At 48.8% G+C, this 21,288-nt stretch overlaps 1 protein-coding gene across 2 annotated transcripts in view; it reads right to left on the minus strand.

Moving 5' to 3' along the window:
* The window catches only part of PRRX1 (paired related homeobox 1), a 73,293-nt gene that overhangs the window by 16,071 nt on the left and 35,934 nt on the right, over positions 1 to 21,288 (minus strand). For both annotated transcript variants that reach the window (XM_032863007.1, XM_032863009.1), the window contains exon 2: positions 1,344 to 1,519. In XM_032863007.1, the coding sequence (XP_032718898.1) occupies positions 1,344 to 1,519 (176 nt within the window). The remainder of the gene's footprint in view (positions 1 to 1,343; positions 1,520 to 21,288) is intronic.

Raw genomic sequence — 21,288 nt, forward strand, 5'->3', positions numbered from 1 at the left:
GAGGCCCTTCAAGGTGAGGCCACCGCTTCCCTACGGCGTGGCTCTGGCCAACGTTCTCCTCCGGCTGAAGGGCCCTCCAGGGCCCTCTGCATCGACTCAAGCACCCTTCAAGGGATGCTGCTCCGTCCCGCCCCAGTCCTGTCGGTCGAGAGGTCCGTCACACGCAGGAAGAAATCCCTCAAGCCCAGATGAGCACAAACGCCAATGACCATTTCCTTGAGCGGACAGGGCAGATGGGCCGGATCCGCGCCTGCCCTTGTCAGCCGGCCAGCTCCGGAGGACACCGAGGTCGCCACCTGCGGCCGCGACAGCGACGCAGCCGGAGAAGGAGCGCTCGGCCGGGACATGCGCCTCACTCCGCATCTCCTCTGGGCCGTGAAAGCCTGAAGTGTGTCTGTCTGCTTTCAGGTCCCAGCCGAGCCGCTCCGGCTGTGCGACACTGGGGGGGACGCTGGAAACCCTCTGTGCCTCAGTTTCCACATCTGCAAGGTGAGGGGCGCCCGCCACGTCCCTGAACCGGCCTGACGAGTAAGCAGACCAGTAAAGGCCTTAGAACCGCACTTGGCACAGAGGGTTCCAGAAGTGCTGGTGACAAGGCGATTGTCGTCGTCACTAATCCGGCCGCGCTATCTCAGTGCCGCCGAGCTGTCACCGCGTGAACCTCGTAGGACGTGCTGCTCCCTGCGCTGTCCCGCGCGCCCTGCCTTCCCCTTCACAGAGACACGGAGTCACCCCTAAACAGGCTCCCGGGGCAGCTCCTGATGCGCTCGTGTCGGCTCCCAGCAGGGCGCACCCCCGCCCGGGTCTGCAGCCAAGTGTCCGGCCGGCCTGGACACTCCGGAAAGCAGCCCCAGGAGGTGAGCGCGGGGAGCAGAGACCCCACCATCTCTGCGGCGCCTCCCGCTCCCACCGGAAGCTGGGGGGCGGGGGTCCAACGCTCGGAAAGCCGCGCGGGTCACCGGATCCGAGGGCCGGCAGCCGCGGGGCGAGCCCCGAAGCGGGGCATGGTGCGCCCACCTAAGGGCTTGCAGCCGATTTGTAAAAGTCCCGCGCGGGGTGCCCGGCGGCTCCGTCGGCAAAGCGTCTGCCTTCCGCTCGGGCCACGACCCCGCGGCCCTGGGTCGAGTCCCACGTGGGGCGGGGCCCCGCTCCCGCCTCCGCCTCCGCCTCCCCCCGCCCGCCGCGCCCCGCTGGGGCCCGCCCTCTCACAAGTCAATGAATAAAACCTTAAAAGTAAATAAAAATGCTACGCTGCCCCCAGAAACAGGGTCTGATCGTGCCCCCGGGGCCCTTCGGAACGGCCGCCGCAGCCCGTGTGGAAGCGCCGCCCCGCAGCGCGGTACCTGCACTCGGGCCTCGGTGAGGTTCACGCGGCGCGCCAGGTCCTCCCGCACGAAGGCGTCGGGGTAGTGCGTGCGCTCGAACACGCGCTCCAGCGCCTGCAGCTGGCTGCTGTTGAACGTCGTCCGGTTCCTCCGCTGCTTCCTCTTCTTCTTCTCCTCGGAGTTCAGCTGGTCATCTGCGGCGGGAGAAACCGAGGCTGAGCAGCTAAGGCCACGGCGGGGTCCCCGGTCACCCCCTCCGGAGTGCCCACAGGGAGACACCGTGTCCCGCGCGCCCTTCCTTCCTGCGCGGAGGGCCCCGCGTCCCTCCCACCGAGCGGACGCGGCGGGCACCGGGGCCCTTGCGTTCAGGCGCCCACGAGCCGCGGTCCTGACGTCTGGGCCGCGGGCAAACCCGGGACCAGCCCCAACCGACAGGGAGACCGCGCGCTCCTGGACGCCGGCTCTGCCCGCGACGGCCGGGGACGCCTCCCTGCTGCCCCGTTGTCCGGGCTTCTGCGGAGATGCCGGAGGGGAGCGCCTTGCCGGGGGCCTTAGCTGTCTTACGATCTGCAGTACAGTTTCCCACCAAGGAAATCAGCAACTCTCTGGTTCCTGCTCGTCAACGTACCCACAGAGACACGAGCGCAGAGGGGCGCCCGGGTGGCTCAGTGGGTTAAGCCTCTGCCTTCGGCTCGGGTCATGATCTCAGGGTCCTGGGATCGAGTCCCGCATGGGGCTCTGCTCAGCGGGGAGCCCGTTTCCCCCTCCCCCCCACGCCTGCCTCTCTGCCTACTTGTGATCTCTGCCTCTCTCTGTCAAATAAATAAATAAAATCTTTAAAAAAACAAACAAACAAAAAACCACAAATGCAGAGTGAGTCAAACTGGTGAGCAGGATTCCCGTTTCCCCACACATTCTCCAGGGGACACCGAGTCATTCCTAACTCATGTGCTGGAGGCTCCATGCTCTTCTAAGGGCAGCGCCAAAGCCTCCGCCCAGATCAGGGAGGCGCCCCCACACCGGCCCCCAAGCCAGCTCGGGCCCGGGGCTCGCTGGATGAGAACCCCACAGGGGGACCAGACCGCAAGATCTCTGAAACAGCCTCACCCAGGACCTTTGGGGAATCGTGACCCCAAGTCTTCACCTGTTTTCCTGTCGGTTCCCCCAAACACACCTTGGCAAGCGGCTCACCCAGCCTGCGCACGGGATGAGAGGGTGGCGGGCTGGGCCCCCTGAGCCCAAGCCGGCACAGACAGGAACGACGGATGCAGGAAGCTGAGCCAACACCAGTGAGCCGCCCGGGAGGCCGGGCCACCTGCCGAGGCCACGCCACGCCCAGAGATGTCCAGCGCAGGGGTGCGGGGCCACGAGACACGTGCTCCACTGGAGGAGCTGGACTTACACTCCCGCGGCCCTCCCCGCGGACTCTCAGCCTGGCCGGGGACAGACGGAGAGAAGAGCTTGGCCCCGGCTCCGCACGCTTCAGAGAGGAGCTCCTGGGCCTTTTCCCACCATTTGACATCTCCTGATCTCTGGCCAGAGACACACAACGCACTCAAGAAAGCGCGGGCTCAGTCGCTGGAAGCCTCAACTCCTGATCTCAGCTCCGGTCTTGATCTCAGGATCATGAGTTCAAGCCCTGCACTGGGCTGCCGGCCGGGCCAGAGCCTACTTACAAAATAAATAAGTAAAAGCAACTAGCATGAATCCGGATCCTCAAGAGAAGTGATACCTGCCTGAGCTGTAATATTATTCTTGTCACAAACTGAGGTCACGATCTACATTTGGGTGTGGATTCGAAGTGTAGCTTATATCCAGGAGCCCCCAGCCCAGATCCCTCAGTGCCTGACAACTGAGGCCTCCAAGTGGTTTTGCTCAGAGACCCCTTCTCCCCGAGGGCTGAGCGGAGACTGCATGTTTCCTTGGGATGTTTCAAGCACCCGGAGAGAGCAGGTGCTTGTTGAACATGAAATGTCCTTGTCTTTTTGGGTTTCTGCTGAAAAACCCGTATAATCCCAATTCCATTCCCCCGGCTAAGAAGGACTGACACTTAGTCCTTCTGTTTTAGGGTCGTGTTCACAGTCGACCACCTCCCTGGCTTTGTTCCCTTTGTGGTATCTCCACCAGGAGCCTTGCATCAAAGAAGCTGCTGTGACACTTTTGGTAAGAAGGTCATTTCCGCAGCATCCTGACACGGGAGCCAGTTGAACTAGCGCGATTTCGGGGACCGATCGAGGCCTGGAACGTTCCAGCCCACAGCCTGATTGTACCACTGTTCACCTAGCAGCAGAACCAGCCACAGTCACAGCCACACTAGAACCAAAGCCTGGGTCAGACAGCGCTCAGCAGGGGCCTTACCTCTGTGTTCTCCTTCGTATTTAAATATTTGGAGGCTTTCCTGTGGTTTCCATTCTCTTTCCCCAATCTTTCTGTCTACGGCTTTATCTGTCCTGTACTTCAGTCTCTCTAGGTCATCCGGGCCTTTTTGACGGCAGCACAACGTGCCTTTCGTGCTCCTCTCAAACAGGGCTCGGGAAAAACGTGCAGATTCCGTCCTGCCCCGGACTGAGACCGATCAGACAGACCCCGGACGATTACGCTTATTCACGTGAAGGAAACCCCTTACTAAGCCAATCCCACGATTTGTTTGTTTCCCTCAAAGAGAACTCTTTCTCCGATAGAGCCACAAATTCTACATTCTTTATGCTGTTTTATGAGCCTTTTCTTTTTGTGCTGCCAAACCGTGATCAAGAACAAGAATATTTTATGTTTTGTTCTTAGCCCTACAACCTGCTACATAATCTCTTGGTAGTTCTTTGAAACCTTCCACCGTTCGCTCAGATTCCACCGACTGTCCACCAGAAGCCACCAGCTCCCCTGACGGGGGAGGAAGGGAAATGGAGAATTATAGTTTATGACACAGAATAAATAGCTATGATGACCTGAAACGAGGCCAGCAAAAGTTTCCCAGTGAATGTTCTTGTTGTTTTTAACAAATGAAAACACCAGTCCGGATCATGCTGAAGGTGAGAAAAGACACAAATAACGGGTCCGAGGAGCCTGGATCTGGCAAACGTCCTCCCTAGCGCCGGCGTAACGGAATGAGACGATGAGTCGGCAACAGGGGCAGCTCGAGCGGCAGCCCATGGGCTCGGCTGTCTTTGCTCACCAGCCACAAGCTGTTTTCCTCCAAGAACACAGAAGACGGGACCCAACCCAGTCCCCTGGGCGGCCGGAGAAGAGAGGTGCATGTCGCAGAGCTTTACAAAGGCCTCATTCGCAGCGCCTGTGAGAAGCCCTTTTCCGCAGATTCTGGACGCCGGCTGAGGGAGGGGGAGAAGGTCGTGTGCGTGTTGTTGGAGGGGGTCGTCTTTCCTGTAAAACCAGTCACGGTGCAGGTCCATTTTAACACACGCTGCCCAAGGACACCGGTGTCGAACTGGACGTCGGGGGCGTCTCAGGCTTTGGGGTTCTGGAGTGGGCGGGACGCAGCGAGCTGCAGGATAACCACAGAGGGCACGGGTGCGACTTTATCAGTCGTAGCATTTCTGATGCGAGGTGTTTGTGGTTTTTATGAACGATTATTTTTACGCGTGTTGTGGATGATTGAGTAAATTGCCAGTATACAGTTACGGCCACGATTTCTAATAAAAAAAAAAAAAAGCAAAATGGCCCTGTGAGCAGGTGTACTTTCACGTGGAATCATGAGTCATAGAACACTGGCACCACAGGAAGCCAAAGAAGTTGTCTGCCTCCACCCTCTTATTTTATAGAGGAGGGAAATGAAGGCTCGAAGAAGGAAGTGAGAATTCCCGCAAATCACGACACCGGTGTGCCTGAGCCGGAGCTGGAAGCCTGCCCTGCTAAGGCCGCTGCGGCCTCAAGGGCAGGTGACCGCGGTCACGCGAGTGAAGCGTCAGAGGCACAGAGGAAACCATGACCCTGGGAAAATGTTATAGGAAATGCAGGCTTTTCCACATGAATTCTACAAAGAGGGTCTGAGATAGAGGGTCCCTGTGTATCACACGTCGTCATTCCTACCAGACGAGTCACAGAACTGTCAACTCTCTCATCTGGAAGAGCGACTTTGATCCAGATGTTCTCAAAGTTTCTTTTCCCGTGGCCTCCACTCCTCTCCGCTTCATCAATTAAACATGAGCGAGTTTTTACGAAGTAGCAAACCCCATTTTCCATCTTCTCTCTGCATCCTTATTAGCCCTTCACTCGTTCATTTCAGGACACAGTTCAAAACCTCTGTTTTGTATGATGCATCCCAATGTGACCTCCTCTAAGACTCTGCAATAATTTCCATCCATACCGATCTCTCCATTCTCTTAATCCCTACATATATTTTAGTGTGTAATCAAATACTTAAAAAATGATGGTTCAGTTCTATCAGAGTCAATGTTATGTCACCTCTGTGCCCTCCTATATTCCTGTGGAAATGACTGAGGGTCTCTTGATAAATGATGAGACAATAAAATCTTGAAACAGTCATGGTAGTGTTGTGGCATAAATGCAGTCCCAGAGACTTAGAACTCTGGTGATTCACCTGAAGTTTTGAAGGCTGAATAATTTCTGAATTCCCAATTATTCTTTTTAACAGTCCCTAGCAAATAACTAGGTTAACAGTATCTTGTGTTTCTGGATAACTTTACCCGGGGAGGACAGAACCTTCACCATCTCTTCTTCAGACAGGTTAGTAGAGATGGGAGGAACTGTGTGGCTCTGATTCCTTTGTAAATGAAGAAATTAGTCCTTCATTGTTATTCCATAGTAGAAAAGAGGCTCCAGGACAAAGGAAGGGTTCAAACAAGGAGAAACACTGGTGAGAATGAGATGTTAAAGGGAACGACCCTTGTGATGGATGCGGATGAGAACACATGGGACCATCGCTCCCGAGTCCTCAGTGGGAGGCCCCGTGCGTTCAAGTACAAGTTAAAGGGAGCAACAGCTCTCTGCGTCCCCAGGGCTGGAATCACAGGGGACCCCACATCTGGCTGCCAAAGCTGCCCTGAAGGCTGGGTGGGGAAGCTGACATGAGGAGGGCGGTCCTCTGACAGGGCACCCACTGGGTGGCACGGGCAACCCCAGCTCCCGAAGGCCTCGCACTCGCCAGGCAGCTTCCCTTAACTCCCAAAGACCCTGACCCTCTTCTGCTCTGCATCTGGTGGGAGAAGCCTTGGAAATTCCAAATAGGTCAGCCAAATGTAATTTAAAGGTACAGCAAAAACATATTTTAGGAATAAAATCTGAAGAAAAATGTGTTTCGTATGCCTGAGTCACATCAATTTGGAAAGAAATCTGATGCAAGAAGATAAAACGCCAGCTTCAGTAGCAGAGACCAACCACCACATCAAAGCCTGCCTTCTTCCTTTTGGTCGAAAACATGGCAGGCGAGCGGATCTACAGAGCAGCCCGCTGATCATTTTATGGGCATTGAAGAATGTTTTCAAAGGAACTTATATTGCACAACAACTACTTACTTTAATGGGATTTGTATGGTTCGGGCCCGGCAACCTTTGGAAAATTGAAGGGAAGTGTAATTGCAAAAGCCACTAAAAACTGCTTAGCTTTTCTTGCAAGGCCTATGAAAAGCAGTGGCGTTCACTTGAGTTTCTTTGGTTACACTAAGCTCCAATTGCAATTAGGACTGTGTCCTTTTAATATGTGCCCGATAAATGGCACCGGGGTCATTTCACTGGGATGACTGTTGCAGTGGAGAGCAAGCCTAGCACATCACGAAGGCCAAAGCCAAGTTTAACGGTGCACCCAGGCCTTGTCAACAGCACAGCTGAGCTCCTCCACCACGGAGTCCCGGCAGCTCTCAAGACTGACCGGGTCTCTGCCGACGCGGAGGCCGGCTGTGGGGCGGCGCTGGTCACATTGCAGCTGCCGGACCTTGAACTTCGCGTCATGGTCCTTGATGTGCAGATTTCTTTCTTTACGGTCAACGTGGCAAATAACGCTATTTATTTTTAGTCAAGTGTCAGTCCTAAGCCTTAGAAGATAGCATGAAAACACCTCAGATGTAATTTTGGGGACATACATCCTTTGGAGAATAAAATGCTCTTAAAAGTGTACAATATTACTTGTAACAGTTTTGCCCCCAAAGCTGAGCCAGTCGCTCTGCGTAAAGTTACCGTGGTTTCACGTGGAGACAGCTCAGAGTTCAGCGCTCAGCACGGCGGACGCTCCTTCGGAAGACAGAAGCCTGCAGGGCCCGAGGTGTCCTCGCGCGACCTGTGCTGCTTTTGACTCTGTCTCACGGGTTCGCTCGCACCTCTCCAGGCCAGAGCCTTTCCCAGAGAGCCTCGACTCCAGATCACCTCATCTACTTTAACTCTCTTAGGATGTTTTTCTGAAAGGATTCCTGACCGGGACCCCGAGGAGAGCCGACGTAAAGCCTCCCCAAGCAGCCCCGTGCGGAACCCTGGCTCTCTCCTGGGACTCGATGCATCATTTCCCCCATGCTGGGACCTGCCATGTGACTCTGAGTCTGCTTGACTGTAACCTCGGAGTACGACATGTATGTGTGCATCCAGTGCTCAGTAAACAGGGATGGAGGATCAAATGTAAAATACTCATGTACCGGAATTATTACAGGACTTCAATTACCCAACAAATACGTTCTCTTGTATGAAAAATAAAATAAAATCCTGGCTTCAGATATGTAACCTACTCCCAATTTCTTTACGGATGAATTAGTTATTTACCTACTTTCAAGTCCTTTCTAGATGTCAAAAAACAAAACAAAACAAAACAAACAAAAAAAACGGAAAATGAGAGTCTTTCCATCAGCGCCAACTGAACAGCCATTGGGAAGGGGGCACGGCGGGGGGGTGGAGAATGGAAGGTGAACCGGCTTGGGAACCGAGATGACCTGTGCTCTCCCACAGGCCCAGCTATTTACTGACTGCGTGGCCTTAGATAAGCCACCTTCCTTCTCTGAGCCTCAGTTTACAAAACAGTAAAACGGAGGTAAGACGACCTGCTTTCTCGGGTCATCGGACAGCGCAATGCGCACGTGGCGGGCACGCGGTCTGGCACACGGGAGGCACAGGGCAAGGGTAGGCTTCACGGCGACTGCCGCTGTCACGGTTTCTCCTCAGAGACAGACTGACTGCTCAAAGCCACTGCTGTTGTTTCTTTTTTCCTTCTGTTCACTGTTTGTTGGTATTTAATTGGGAAGATTTCTATCACAGCAAAACTGCAGAGAAAGTGAGAAAACCACCCACATATGTGACGCGGCTTCGTTGGTTTGATTTTGGCTACTGGACCATGGAGTGAGATCTACGGAGCTTGACAAACGAACAAAAGCTTTAAGAGTCAAGATCTGAGATGTGGTGGTTGATCCAAAATTGCACCACAGAAGTCATGCACAGACGTTTGTCTGAAAAGCCCCATCTGGGACATTCTTTCTGCTAGTCAACTCCTGGCTTTCTAACAAGACAATTTTCCTTTCTCAATTCAGATTTTGGGGAAACGTTCAGAAAGCAGGCAGATTCTACACTCAAAGACAGGTAAGCCACGGGCACTTTTAACAAGTAATCTCATTAGAAATGAATTAGAAAGGGAAAAAAAAAAAAAGACAGGAAACAGGAAGGCGGCCAAGGGCTAAAGCCAGGGTATGAAAATTCAGTGATTTCCCAGCCTGTGTGCCTTGGGTCGACTAATTGGGTTGCCACATGTCTAAAAACACAAATCTTGGGTCATTTTACTCAATATTTATTCAGTGATTTTTTTTCCCCCTAAATATCTGAGCCCTTTGGTAAATGCCAATGGGATAAGAAGAAAACCAAGAAAAGCAAAGTTCTGGGGAAAGAGTGAGTTCTGACTGAGATTTTAAGAGCTTTCTAAACTTGCCATATTCCAGGTGTGTGGTCCCCACGAAAGCCCTGGTATTCAAGCAGGATTACCAAGCTCTAGATGAACCATAAGGCCCCGTCTTCTGCTGATGGCCATTCTCCTTTGTAATAAGAATGTTGTCACTTTGAAAGAGACACAACATCAATCTTGACATTAGCCGCAGAAATTGGTGTCTTCATGGGAGGTAACCACTCTGAGTCGTATTTTTTAATGATTCATTTTTTGGGGGGAGAGGGGTAGTAAATTTTAATGTTCTAAAGAAAAATCTGGGGAAAAAACAGGCTTAAAAAAAGCACAGTTGAAAGCAGAGAGCAGAGGAGACACGCGTAGTTAATGACAGAGCTCGGGCCCTAGAAGAACCGCGGTGATGGAACAAGACTCTTCACTGGAGAAAAGACAATTGAGAGGCTATCGTGGGGCATTTAAAAACCCGAGAAGAGAGACATGACTTCACTTCCTTAACTTTTTCATCTCAAGTTGTTTTTCTCTTCTTTCTTTCCTTTTTCTTTCATCTCAAGTTTTAACTGTAGGACAAGCAGCCTACAGCACAGAAAGCCACAGGGAACAGGGAATTCACTTCTCACTGCAACAAGAGAAGGAACCAGGGTGACTTTGTGCTGACACCAGACAGAGTCAAAGAGGGTCCCATAGAGAACTGCAGCCCCTCACAGCAGTTTTTCCAGTCTTCGACGTCGGACCGCTGTGGAGCCTGGACTATGCTAGTGCGGTCAACAGAAGAGGCTTGCTGTTTTCCAATGATGTTTAAGTGGAAGGAAGTTAAATTCTGTCTCTCTCTTCTTTCCGGTTCATGTATTTATTTCAGTGAGAGACAGCGTGTCCCCGAGTGGGGGCCGAGGGAGAGGAAGAGAGAATATCTCCGGCAGACTCCCCGCTGAGCGTGAAGCCTGACGCTGTGCTCTGTTCCGGGACCCGGAGATCAAGGCCTGAGCCAAAGCTGAGAGTCGGACGCTTAACCAACTGGGCCACCCAGAAACCTCTAAAATTCTCTTTTAGGAGTAAAAAGAGGCAAATGTAAACAGCGATTTAAGCTCAGTATTTTGTGGAGGAAGAGGCCATGCCGTAACATTTCTGCATTTCAATCTTGTCTGTAAAACGGGTTGTAAAATACAAGATAGAAACAACACATGTTTTTAAAATTGTCACAATCAGGCATACACACTTCTTCTATTTTGTTTTAAATTCTCATGTGGAACAATTGTACAAACGGCTTTGCGGGGGCAATCAGGAGGCTCAGATTCTAATCCAGCAGGATTACTGGTCAAATCTGTGACATTGGGCCTCAGCATCCTTATGGCAAAATCACAAGTTTGGACCCGTTGACTAAGATCTCCTCCAGATCCAGCACTGTGGGTTTGTAGGATTGTTTTGTATTTTCCGTAACTAGTCCAACAGAAAACTTTCAATCATAGCTTATTTAAGGCAGTGGCTGAATCTTGTCCTTTTGTGGTTATTGTTGTGTTTTTGGTTTTGCTTTGTTTCGTTTTGTCTTTGTTTGAGAACACCTTTGGCTAGGTGACAGAGTGGATGAGGGTTATTGTTACCCATGCCTGGGAAAAGCCCAGGTGACTGGCCTGTTCCTCCACACCGAGAGCCCCCTACAGAGATCAGTCTCCAAGCTGGAAGCAGCATGACTCTATTTTAAAAGAACTAAGTTCACCTATAAGCACAGTAGAGAGAAAGAGGAAACCGGAAGGTTTCTAGGAGACTTGAAATGAGCAGACAGAAATGAGAACGACCATTTCTCTTCTTGCTCCTACCAGCCTTGACCCCCTGACCATGGCTGAGCTGACAGTGTCTGTATCAACCAGCTTAGGCTAATCCCCAAAGTGAGGTCACTAATGATGGTCACATCAATCCTGAACTTTCACACCTGGCTCATGCATTTGAACACATATTTATTGAGAGCATGAAGCATGCTGGGCAGAGGCACTCGACAAGATGCAGAGAAATGATCGTACGTGTAGTCCGCCGTCAAGAACTTTATAACCGGTGTGGGGAAAGAAGTCACAAGTACTGGGGAAGTGAAGTGGCAGTAACAAAAGGATACCCCAGTAGTGGTGGTGGCCGTCAGAGCCAGTAATGGGCCAAGGAGGAGGGCAGAGACGGCGGCATGGGAGGTAGGTCAGGAGACGGTCTGCCGGGGCTTCCTCTGTCTCGCTGAAGTCCAGCGTCCCCCTCTCAGCCATGCTGTGACCTGTCCTCCCACTCACCCCACTCTAGTTGTGCTGCGGACCGTGGTGACCTTCTCTTGGTCTTTCCTTTCTGTTCTTCTTTGGCCTTGATTCCACCTGACTACACATCCTAGGCCTTACCTGTAGCCATTGAGTCTTTGTCTTGATGGTTCCTTGTCCTCCTCCAAGCCTCAGTCACCTGTCAGCAATCCCAGGGACCTTCTCTGATCACCAGCCAGAAGCAGCCTCCCCTCATGGCCCTCCGTCCAGCATCTGAACCACCTGCCTTCTAACAACACTTCTGACCAAATGCGATTACGGCTGCTGACCGCCACACTAGAATACGAGCTCCGTGATGAAGCTTCTCTGACTTATTAACTGTATATCCCAGCATCCTGGCACACCGAGGCCCTTCTTTGGAATGACAGAATGGATAGGTCAGTGGCGCCGGGTGAGATGCCTATCCGGGGGACATGTCGGGGGCTCAGTCGGTTAAGCATCTGCCTTCAGCTCCAATCATGATCTTGGGCTCCCTGCTTGTTGGGAGTTGGCTTCTCCCTCTCCCTCGCCCCTCCCCTGCTCATGCTCTCTCTCTCTCTCAAATAAATAAATAAAATCTAAAAAAGAACAAAGAAAATGCCTATTTGACACACCCTGATCAACTCACACGCAGCCACCAAATCTGATAGCCCCTTCTGGGGTGAGTTTCTGGAAAGCCTTGGCACACAAATTTTCCTGAAATTAAGTTTTACTGCATTGTTTATAAGATGCGTAAATTCCAGGAGCATGTGTTACCCAGGCTTTTCATGTACTTTCTCTGTGCAAGACTTTGCATCAGTAATTATCTCCCCAAATTAGAAGGCGAGCCTCGAAGGCAGGCGAGAATGGCCTAGAGAATGGTGCCCCGTACTTCGTAGCAGCACCCAACAAATGTTTGGCTTTGATAATGATGACACATATGGAACTCCTGACCATTTTAGACATGTCCTGGCGCACTCATTTCTATGTGCCAAAAATTATGTTTAGCTTCAGGTTGTATTTTCTTGTAATTAGCCCTTTCTAGTCACTGTGTTTTCTGTTCCCTTTCACTGACAAAGTAGCTTGGGCAAAAGCCGGCGACTTCATTCTCCAGCCTACAGCGACATGACTGCCTGCCAAGCACACCTAAACCTTAATTATATAGTGATTTCCCCTCCAAGGATGTGTGACTCTTTTAACTCAGAAGGAAACTGATGCACTAAGGTCACATGAGGGGAAAAAAGAGGTTTCAGGCAAAACACTCAAAAATCCATGTGGAATAATCTTATTCTACTGAATCATGTCCCTGTTGTTGAACAGCCCTAAAGAACTCCTTGTCATTAGGTGATTCTGTCCACCTGGAGTGGAAACCTATGAGTAATCTGTGTGTCACTGTGACTCATGTCATGGCCACCATTTCCAGCTCCCCATCATCTGAGTGTTGGCAAGAAGAAGTCATACCTCAACTCATAACAGGCAGAAGTCAGGATAGAGGAAAGACCTAATAACAAATCTTATTGATTAAAAGAAAAGATAACCAGAGGCGCCTGGGTGGTTCAGTCGGTTGAGCCTCTGACTCTTGATCTCAGCTCAGGTCTGATCTCAGGGTTGTGAGTTCAAGCCCCACACTGGGCTCCACACTAGGTTTGGAGTCTACTAAAAGAAAGAGAGAAAGGAAGGAAGGAAGGAAGGAAGGAAGGAAGGAAGGAAGGAAGGAGGAAGGGAGGAAGGAAGAAAGAAAGGAAGAAAAAGAAGGGAGGGAGTGAGGAAGGAAGAAGGAAGGAAGGAAGAGATGCCCAGAAAAGCAGGATAACCAAGGGTAAGAACAATGGACCTAAATTATTCTCTTCCATGGCATCTGTTCCCAATGTGCCTTCTGGGTCAATGCAGGCGTCCTGCCCTCCACCTCCTTGAGTGATTGATTGATTGATTGATTTCAGATTTCTCCTAGTTTTAGATTTTTTTCAAATTTGTAAATTACTTTCATTAAAGGACTTGGAGAGCAGTATGTTGAAGCAAGAGGAAGGACAGAAGGGGGCAGCCTGTTCTGTCATTCCATGGCAGAGCCATTTCCCAACCACTGATGGAACTTTCGTTGGCAGCTTTCATCCTCTTCTCTACTCCTCTGTGTCTACAATTCAAATAGCACAGAGTTCAATGACCTGATGACCTTACTCTTAAATAAATAAAGGTATTTATTTTAAATACCTTTAAAATAAAGTATCTTAGGGATAAAGTGGAAGATTCTATGAATTCAGGGGACCCTAGAAGACATACCCTAATTAGGAGGGCTGATGGGGGAAGAGATTTTGGAAAATCAGATTTTACAAACAAAATGTTTGCCATAAATTGGTTAAAGGAAAGTATATATATATGATAGTGGATTTAGGCAAAAGTGGGGACATCCTAAACTACGTATTTACGATTTTTTATCTAGCCCAAGCGGGAGTTACTTACGAGGAAATCTGCTTCTTTTTTGCTCTCCAGACACGTCTGCAGACCCTTGCTGGGGCTCCTTCAATTTGTTCATTTGGTTACTCCTATACTAAGGTTTTCTAGGGACAGTGATCATACCTCCTTTGACAGCAGCGGGAAACATCTTCCTTTATTACAGATCTGTCAGTCTGGGGCTGATTTATTATGATTCTGATTTTCCTTCCTTGACATTTTAGTTTTAGGACCGGTCCCAGCTCTTCTCAAGACCAACGGGCTCTGGCTTTGCTGGCCACCGTGGGTGCGTGGGGATCAGGTAACACTACATGTTAACCTGACTGGAGGGAGCCCATTCTTCTAATATCAAAGACTTTCTTTAATTTGTCAGAGCCCCACAGCAGATTTGTATAATAGTGATTTTATACCCTTTCTCACATTTTCTACAATTCAATAGTCTTAAAATTTTTTTCATGAATTTTATCATTAAGACAACTTTATATAACGGGAGTGGGGGAGGCACTCCAGTGGATCAGAAGTCAAACAATGTGGGTTTCATCCTGTCTGTCCCTAAAAAGTCACATGATTCCCCCCCAAGTCCTGCCATCTCAAGAAGGTAGCTTTGCGGGGGGCGCCTGGGTGGCGCATTTGGTGAAGGAGGTGACTCTTGGTCTCAGCTCAGGTCACGATCTCAGGATCTTGAGATCAAGCCGTGAGGCAGGCTCTGCGCTCAGCACCGAGTCTGCTTGAGATTCTCCCCCATCTCCCTCTGCCCCTCCTACTCATGCTCGCTCGCTCTCTCTCTCAAATAAATAAATAAATCTTTAAAAAAAATAACTTTGCCAAATGCGTTTCCATTTCTATTGCTGTCAAATGGGGCACTGAATTAGACTGTTTCAAATATCTCTTCTGGATTTTAATTTACAAATTCTTCCTCAAATACTTGACCAATGGATATATCTGTACACTTGCAGAGTAAATAACAATATACTTATACATTACTTATCTCCATTTTTATAATCTATTAGTTTAACACAGATTAACTACAGTTTATATAATTCCATGGCTACAGACTTCTATAGTCAAATGTGTAATGTTCTTGATGTTTTAAATAACATTACTGGGGATTTTTGTGGATATCAGAGTCATTTCAACACTGTATGGATGCTTATTTTCTTTTAAGTAGTTTTTAAAGAAAATGATCAGATTTGACAGTTATGCAAGCAATCGAGAAGGCAGCAAAGATGAAAAACACTTTTGCAAAGTTCTGGAATTTTAAAATAATTTTACACTGAAAGATGGAGGACATATTTCTCATAAAATGTCAGTGTGCATGTGTGTGTGTACGTGGTATATGTGGGTGTCCGTATCGTGGACGTGTGACTCAGCTCAGAAAATCCTGGGTTGAACTATAACAGTGCTATGAACATGAGAACGAGAAGCAGATCCAATGGCCCACAGGGAAAAGGACAAACCTGTGGCATTGTGAAAGGTCTGACCGGTTTGGGCTTTCCGGAGAGCCCACTGAAACTGCCGAGATCTATCGTCATTGCCTAGTCTCATGCCAGCGATGTCTGGTAATTCACTCTGACATATCAGTTTCTAGGTTAGAAGCTCCCAGACAATGGCTCATGGGAGGTCAGTGCCAGCTGGAGTCAGCTGCAAGCAAAAAAAAAAAAAACCCCAAACTCCACAGTATCTTAAATAGATATTTCAGATGTTTAAGATTTAAATAAATGCAAGTTGGTGCAGCCACTTTGGAAAACAGTGCGGAGATTCCTCAGAAAGTTGAAAATAGAGCTACCCTATGACCCTGAAATTGCACTACTGAGTATTTACCCCAAAAATACAGATGTCGTGAACAGAAGGGCCACCTGTACCCCAATGTTCATAGCAGCAATGGCCACAGTCGCCAAACTGTGGAAAGAGCCAAGATGCCCTTCAACGGACGAATGGGATAAGGAAGATGTGGTCCATATACACTATGGAGTATTATGCCTCCATCAGAAAGGATGAAAACCCAACTTTTGTAGCAACATGGACGGGACTGGAAGAGATTATGCTGAGTGAAATAAGTCAAGCAGAGAGAGTCAATCATCATATGGTTTCACTTATTTGTGGAGCATAAGGAGTAACATGGAGGACATTGGGAGATGGGGAAGAGAAGTGAGTTGGGGGAAATCAAAGGGGGAGATGAACCATGAGAGACTGTGGACTCTGAGGAACCTGAGGGTTTTGGAGGGGAGGCGGGGAGGGGAAGGATGAGCTTGGCGTTGGGTATCAAGGAGGGCACGGATTGCATGGAGCACTGGGTGTGGTGCATAAACAATGAATTTTGGAACCACACACACACACACAAATAAAATAAAAGTTTTTTTAAAAAGCCATGAAATACACTAAAAAAAATTTTTTTTAAATAAAACAAGGCAGAGTGTGTACTGCTCAAGTGAAGTCCACTGCCACGGTGTGCCAGTATAAGTACTTATCAAAGGAGTCACACATTGCTGCAAATGCAGACAAGGAGGAGGAAATGTGGGTCCCCCCCCCAAAAAAAAAGAGTGAGAGGGCATTAAAGGTAAATTCCTAAGGATACTCTTCTATTAAACTCTGAGAGCTTACAAAGAGACAGCAGCTCACTTGGACCCAAGTAACCTGTGAGCCTTTAGAACCATTTGCAGTATCTGTTTCAAAGTCCAGACCAAGCTACTAGGTAAGTTTTATTGGTCCCTCTAGAAAGCAGTTTCATGACAGGGCTGGAAAATAATGTTACAAAGGATCCAGGAACAACAGAATCTAGGCCTGTTTGTTAGATCCAAGTCGATACCTCTTCCAAGAGCAGAACATCCAGAAAAACAATATATTATCCAGACCAAGTGAGAAAGTCCAACATTTAGGGTTAAGAAAAGTTTGGTATATAGTCTACTGGACACAGGATGAAGATCTGTTGATGCAAATCTGTTTAATTTTATTTGTTTCAACAAAGGCCGTCACAAAGGTGAGTTTTGCCAAGATCATCCCTTGTGGGAGCTTAAAACAAAAGACAGGAAGGTGTATGTCACTGGCTTTCTGAAGTCTATCCTGCCTCTCAGGGTTCCTTGAAGAACACAGTACGGCCAAGAAGGCATGTTTGCATACGTATGGTGCTGTGCAATGACCACCGTGACGGATGACCAATGAACCAATTACATCTCGTGTGCCCTACATGACCTTTGGAGACGATGGATATTTGGAGTGTGTTCCCGTGGCCTCAAGCCAAAAGTTAACCACGGCCTAGAGATTGCTGAGCCTCAGGAAAATAACTGGAAATCTATGCTCCCCACTCTATTTTCAGTGTCGCTGGAGAATAGAATTCCATTAGAGAAAGACAATGTAATTGTGTTTATAACTTTCGAGCTGAAAGTTTGCATTCCTACGGAGCCCTTCTTCCAAAGATCATAAAACACCTCACAGACGCTATGTCACCTATATTTCAAATCTCTTTTTGGTATAAGAAAAGAGCACAATATAGTTGTAACAAAAAACATTAATAATTTAATAGTGGCTAGCAAAACTAAGCAAAGTAACCTTTAATTTCGTATATAGGGGAAACCAACTTCTAGTAACATTCAGAATAAAGAATGATCAGTAGGTGTGTACATTATCTTTAAACTTTAATTAAAATTTTAATTTTGGGTGCCTCGGTGGCACAGGCACTTGGGTGTCTGACTCTTGGTTTTGGCTCAGGTCGTGATCTCAGGGTTGTGGGAATGAGCCCCATGTTGGGCTCCACATTCAGCATGGCATCTGCTTGAGGCTCTCTCTCCCTCTGTCCCTCACACACTCTCTCTCTCTCTCTCTCACCCTCTCTCTTTCAAATAAATAATTAAATCTTTAAAATTTTTTTAAAATTTTATCTTACTTTTCTCAGCTTCTCCAGACCAAATTAGTCTCTTTTCTTAACCCTAATTGCACAAAGTGCTTGATTTATACAATTAGCACATTGTTATGCACTGTCTTCTTGTCTTTGTTTTCTACGTGTTTGTCTCAGGAGCTACTAAACGGAGACCCTGGTGTGTACTGGAAATGGCAGTAAGAAGGCAGAGCTCCAAGAGCCAGTCCTGTCTCTGTCACACATCATCTCTCAGCAAACTCCCTCATCCTTCCTAAGCTCCAGGGTTTTTTGTTTTGTTTTGTTTTGTTTTGTTTTACTTAACCGTGAAAATCAAAGTCCAAAATGTCAGAAAGGATTGTAAGTGAGGTTCAAATAAGATGACTTTTCTAAAAATACTAGGCATATAAGTAAGGCATATCATTGTAAACTTTGAAGGCAGCGACAACATTTTGTAACCCTTTACATACGTTCTAGGATCTAATGTTGGATAAATATGGCTTCCCAAGTAGGTGCTTAATAAACATTCCTTGATTAACAATCACAGAGTATTGCTGTTTGCCAGGTTAAGTGCATTTTGTGGAATATTCCATATTGCATCCCAGGGAGGTCATGTAATTATTAGCCCCATGCTGCAGATGAAGAGGCTGAGGCAGAGAGACGCTGGGCAGCCTGACCAACGGCACAGAGCTGGGCTCCCTGACTCCTGCCAGTCCGGCCACAGAGCCCAACTCGGAAACGCTTGGCTCCGCTTGCCTCTCATACAAACAGAGGTCCTGAAAGAATGCAGAGGTTAAGAAATCTGCTTCCTAAACTATTAAAAAGTGGAAGAACTTCTAAGAAGTGGGTAGGAATTTAAGAGAATGTGTTGGGTACAGTTTTAACCCGGAAATTAAAATGGGTAAAGACACCAACTTCTCGCTATGGTTGGGTTGCAATCACATGGCTTTTATAAGAGGCGTTTCGTTCAGAGAAAGACTTCTAAGCATTTGATTTGGCAACAAATTGAGAATTGCAGTTACAGCCTGCAAGCTGTCTCTACTCTTCCACCATCCTCTAGTTACGGACCCTCCCCGAATCCTGGGAGCACAAATCCGATTATGCACAAGGCCAGTGGGAACAAGAGGACTGCAGAGCTCTAGTGCCCATCCGTTACGCGCGGCGTCATACATCACCGAGCTGCCACAACCTCAGCCTTCTGGAATCCCCGAGTTGTCTGAAACATTCTACGTTTGCCATTTATGGAAGAACCATATTATACTGTCTTTGCTTTAAGTGCTATCAAAATAAAATTTAAAATTGGAGTGTTTACCCTTCCGAGGGTGTTCCTGTGATAGAACGCTGGAAACACGAGAAAACAATTCAGAATTTGGAATCTTCTGATATAAACCTGGGCAAGCCCCTCAATCTAAGGACATGGTTAAGAAATTAGGGAATTAAGTTGGGTAATGCTCTCTTTAGTCTGTTTGTGATGAGCATTACATTGGTTAGCAGAAATGTGGGTCTGCTTTTCCCTCACACACACCTCACACGCATGCCAACTCCATGGGGGGGGGGTCTGACAAATGTGTAATTCTTGAGTGAAGCAAGCAGAGCATTTGGTCTGAGTAGAGATGGAACGATCAGATGGCCACAAATTAAAATGAGTCCATGCCCAAGGCTTATTTGAGCTTTTAAACCCTGGAACTGAAGTGAAGTTGCAATGATGAATCGATTTCGACTTCCTACTGTTGTTTGCTTTCTGTTCAAGGTAGCACATCTTTACTGCCTGCCTGCTGGCTGGTGGGGACGAGAGGTCAGTGGCCTCCACCCACCAAGGACCTCACAGGTTAATAAGAAAAACAGATATATCGACAAGTAGGTTTTTTTTAACGAACTAAGTGAAATAATGGCAGCACAGACTGTCAAGTTGTGGCTCAAAGGAGGGAACCCACTGTATCTTCCTACATGAGAAAAGAGTCACAGAAAGAGAGGAAGCAATTGCACGGAGTTTTGAAGGAAAAATACGCATTTTGATCAGGGGCTGCGGGGCGGGGCGGGAGTGGTGGGAAGAGTCTGGAACGGACGGGGCAGAGCGACATGAGCAGTAGGACTCATCCGTAAGAGTGGATTTTCACCTCATTCATTCCTCACCGCAGCGCCGTGTGGGAGCATGTCATTGTCGTAATTTTAGAGGTTCGCAGAAGCAGACGCCCCGAGAATGCAGGGCTGGTAAGTGATCCGATCTCGGCCCTCCTGGGTCGCCACAGCTGAGCATGTGGGGCCTCTGAGGAGGCAAGAAAGACGAAGCTGTGGGGAAAGCGGAGCCACGTGCCGGCGGGCCTCTCACCGTGGACCTCTGGGCTTCATTTCTTGGTGCGAGGGAAGCCGTGACGGATTTTTCAGCAGGGAGTGGGTGACGAGAATCTTTTTGCTTTTCAGGCAGCATCCTGGGAACCGTGTGGAGCTTGGTTTTGGCTGGGCACGAGACGAAGTCCGTGCCTCACAGATTCGGAAGGTCAGCACAAAACATGTGATTCTCAGGCTGCCAGCGCGTCGTCACCTCCCACTCTCTCCGGCCTGGGGCTCTTTTCAACTCTCCTGCTCATCTTCCTTTCACTTCTACGGAGCATCTACATATCTAATTACTAACGATGCAAAGTACAAATTCAAGACATGACGAAGGATAACTTTTTAGTGCCTGGGAGCGCTCTGAAGGGCTTTCCAAGTCGTCCAAATATCCAGCCGAGAGTCCATGCACCCCCAGGTTAGAAACTTGCGGACACAACCCCCCAAAGGCTCTGTCCTGGCCGGAAGCTCCTCCGACCTTCCACCTGAGACCTGCTGCACATCCCGGGGTCCTAGAAGCCTCCCTTGAAGCCACCTGATTCATAAAAAAGGAATATTTCCAAAAACACAGTATCAGATAGGACAAAAATTGGCCTTAGGATATTTTAAAATTGCTAACTCCGCTGGTACATTTAAAATGTAATCACATATGCATCTACTGGTACCTGGAGGCAAACCGGTATTGCTCATTGTGTTTTTGGGTCACTTTGCTTCATTTTTAAAGGCAGATAATCCCGATGCGAGTCTAAGCAAGGCTGCGTCCTTTTGAGCCCACAGGAACCCTTATTTCCCTCTTTGCCACTCTCCAACCCCTTCGTATATAGGTTTCACTCGGTCTTGCCGTGGACAGACTCCCCGATCTCCTCCTCCCGGAACCACCGCTCCCAGGACGAGTCTCCGCGAACCACCGCGGAGATGTGCGCGGGGCAGAGCTCCAGAGTGGGGCAGAGGGAGAAGGGGCCACGCGGGGAAACTCAAAGAATCCTTCTCATGTCAAGGAACCACACATGCACCCCTCTGAAAGAGTTTTGTGCAAGAATAAGAATTAAAAGTGAAAAAAATATACAAAACCTTATTAATGTTTGCCGGGGAAACTGAAAAGCTTTTTCCACAAGAAAAGTCCTTTCTGTGCAGAAATTGGCCGCCGGTCGCCTGAGCGTCGGCCCCGCACAGACCGCGCTCTGTCGGGCAGCCAGTGGCTAACGAAGCGCGGCAAAACGCGCCACAGACTCCCACTGTGTTTTGCTTGGCAGAGAGG

Source organism: Lontra canadensis, unplaced genomic scaffold (assembly GCF_010015895.1).
Source record: "Lontra canadensis isolate GAN:19392208 unplaced genomic scaffold, GSC_riverotter_1.0 scaffold24, whole genome shotgun sequence".
NCBI lineage: Eukaryota > Metazoa > Chordata > Mammalia > Carnivora > Mustelidae > Lontra > Lontra canadensis.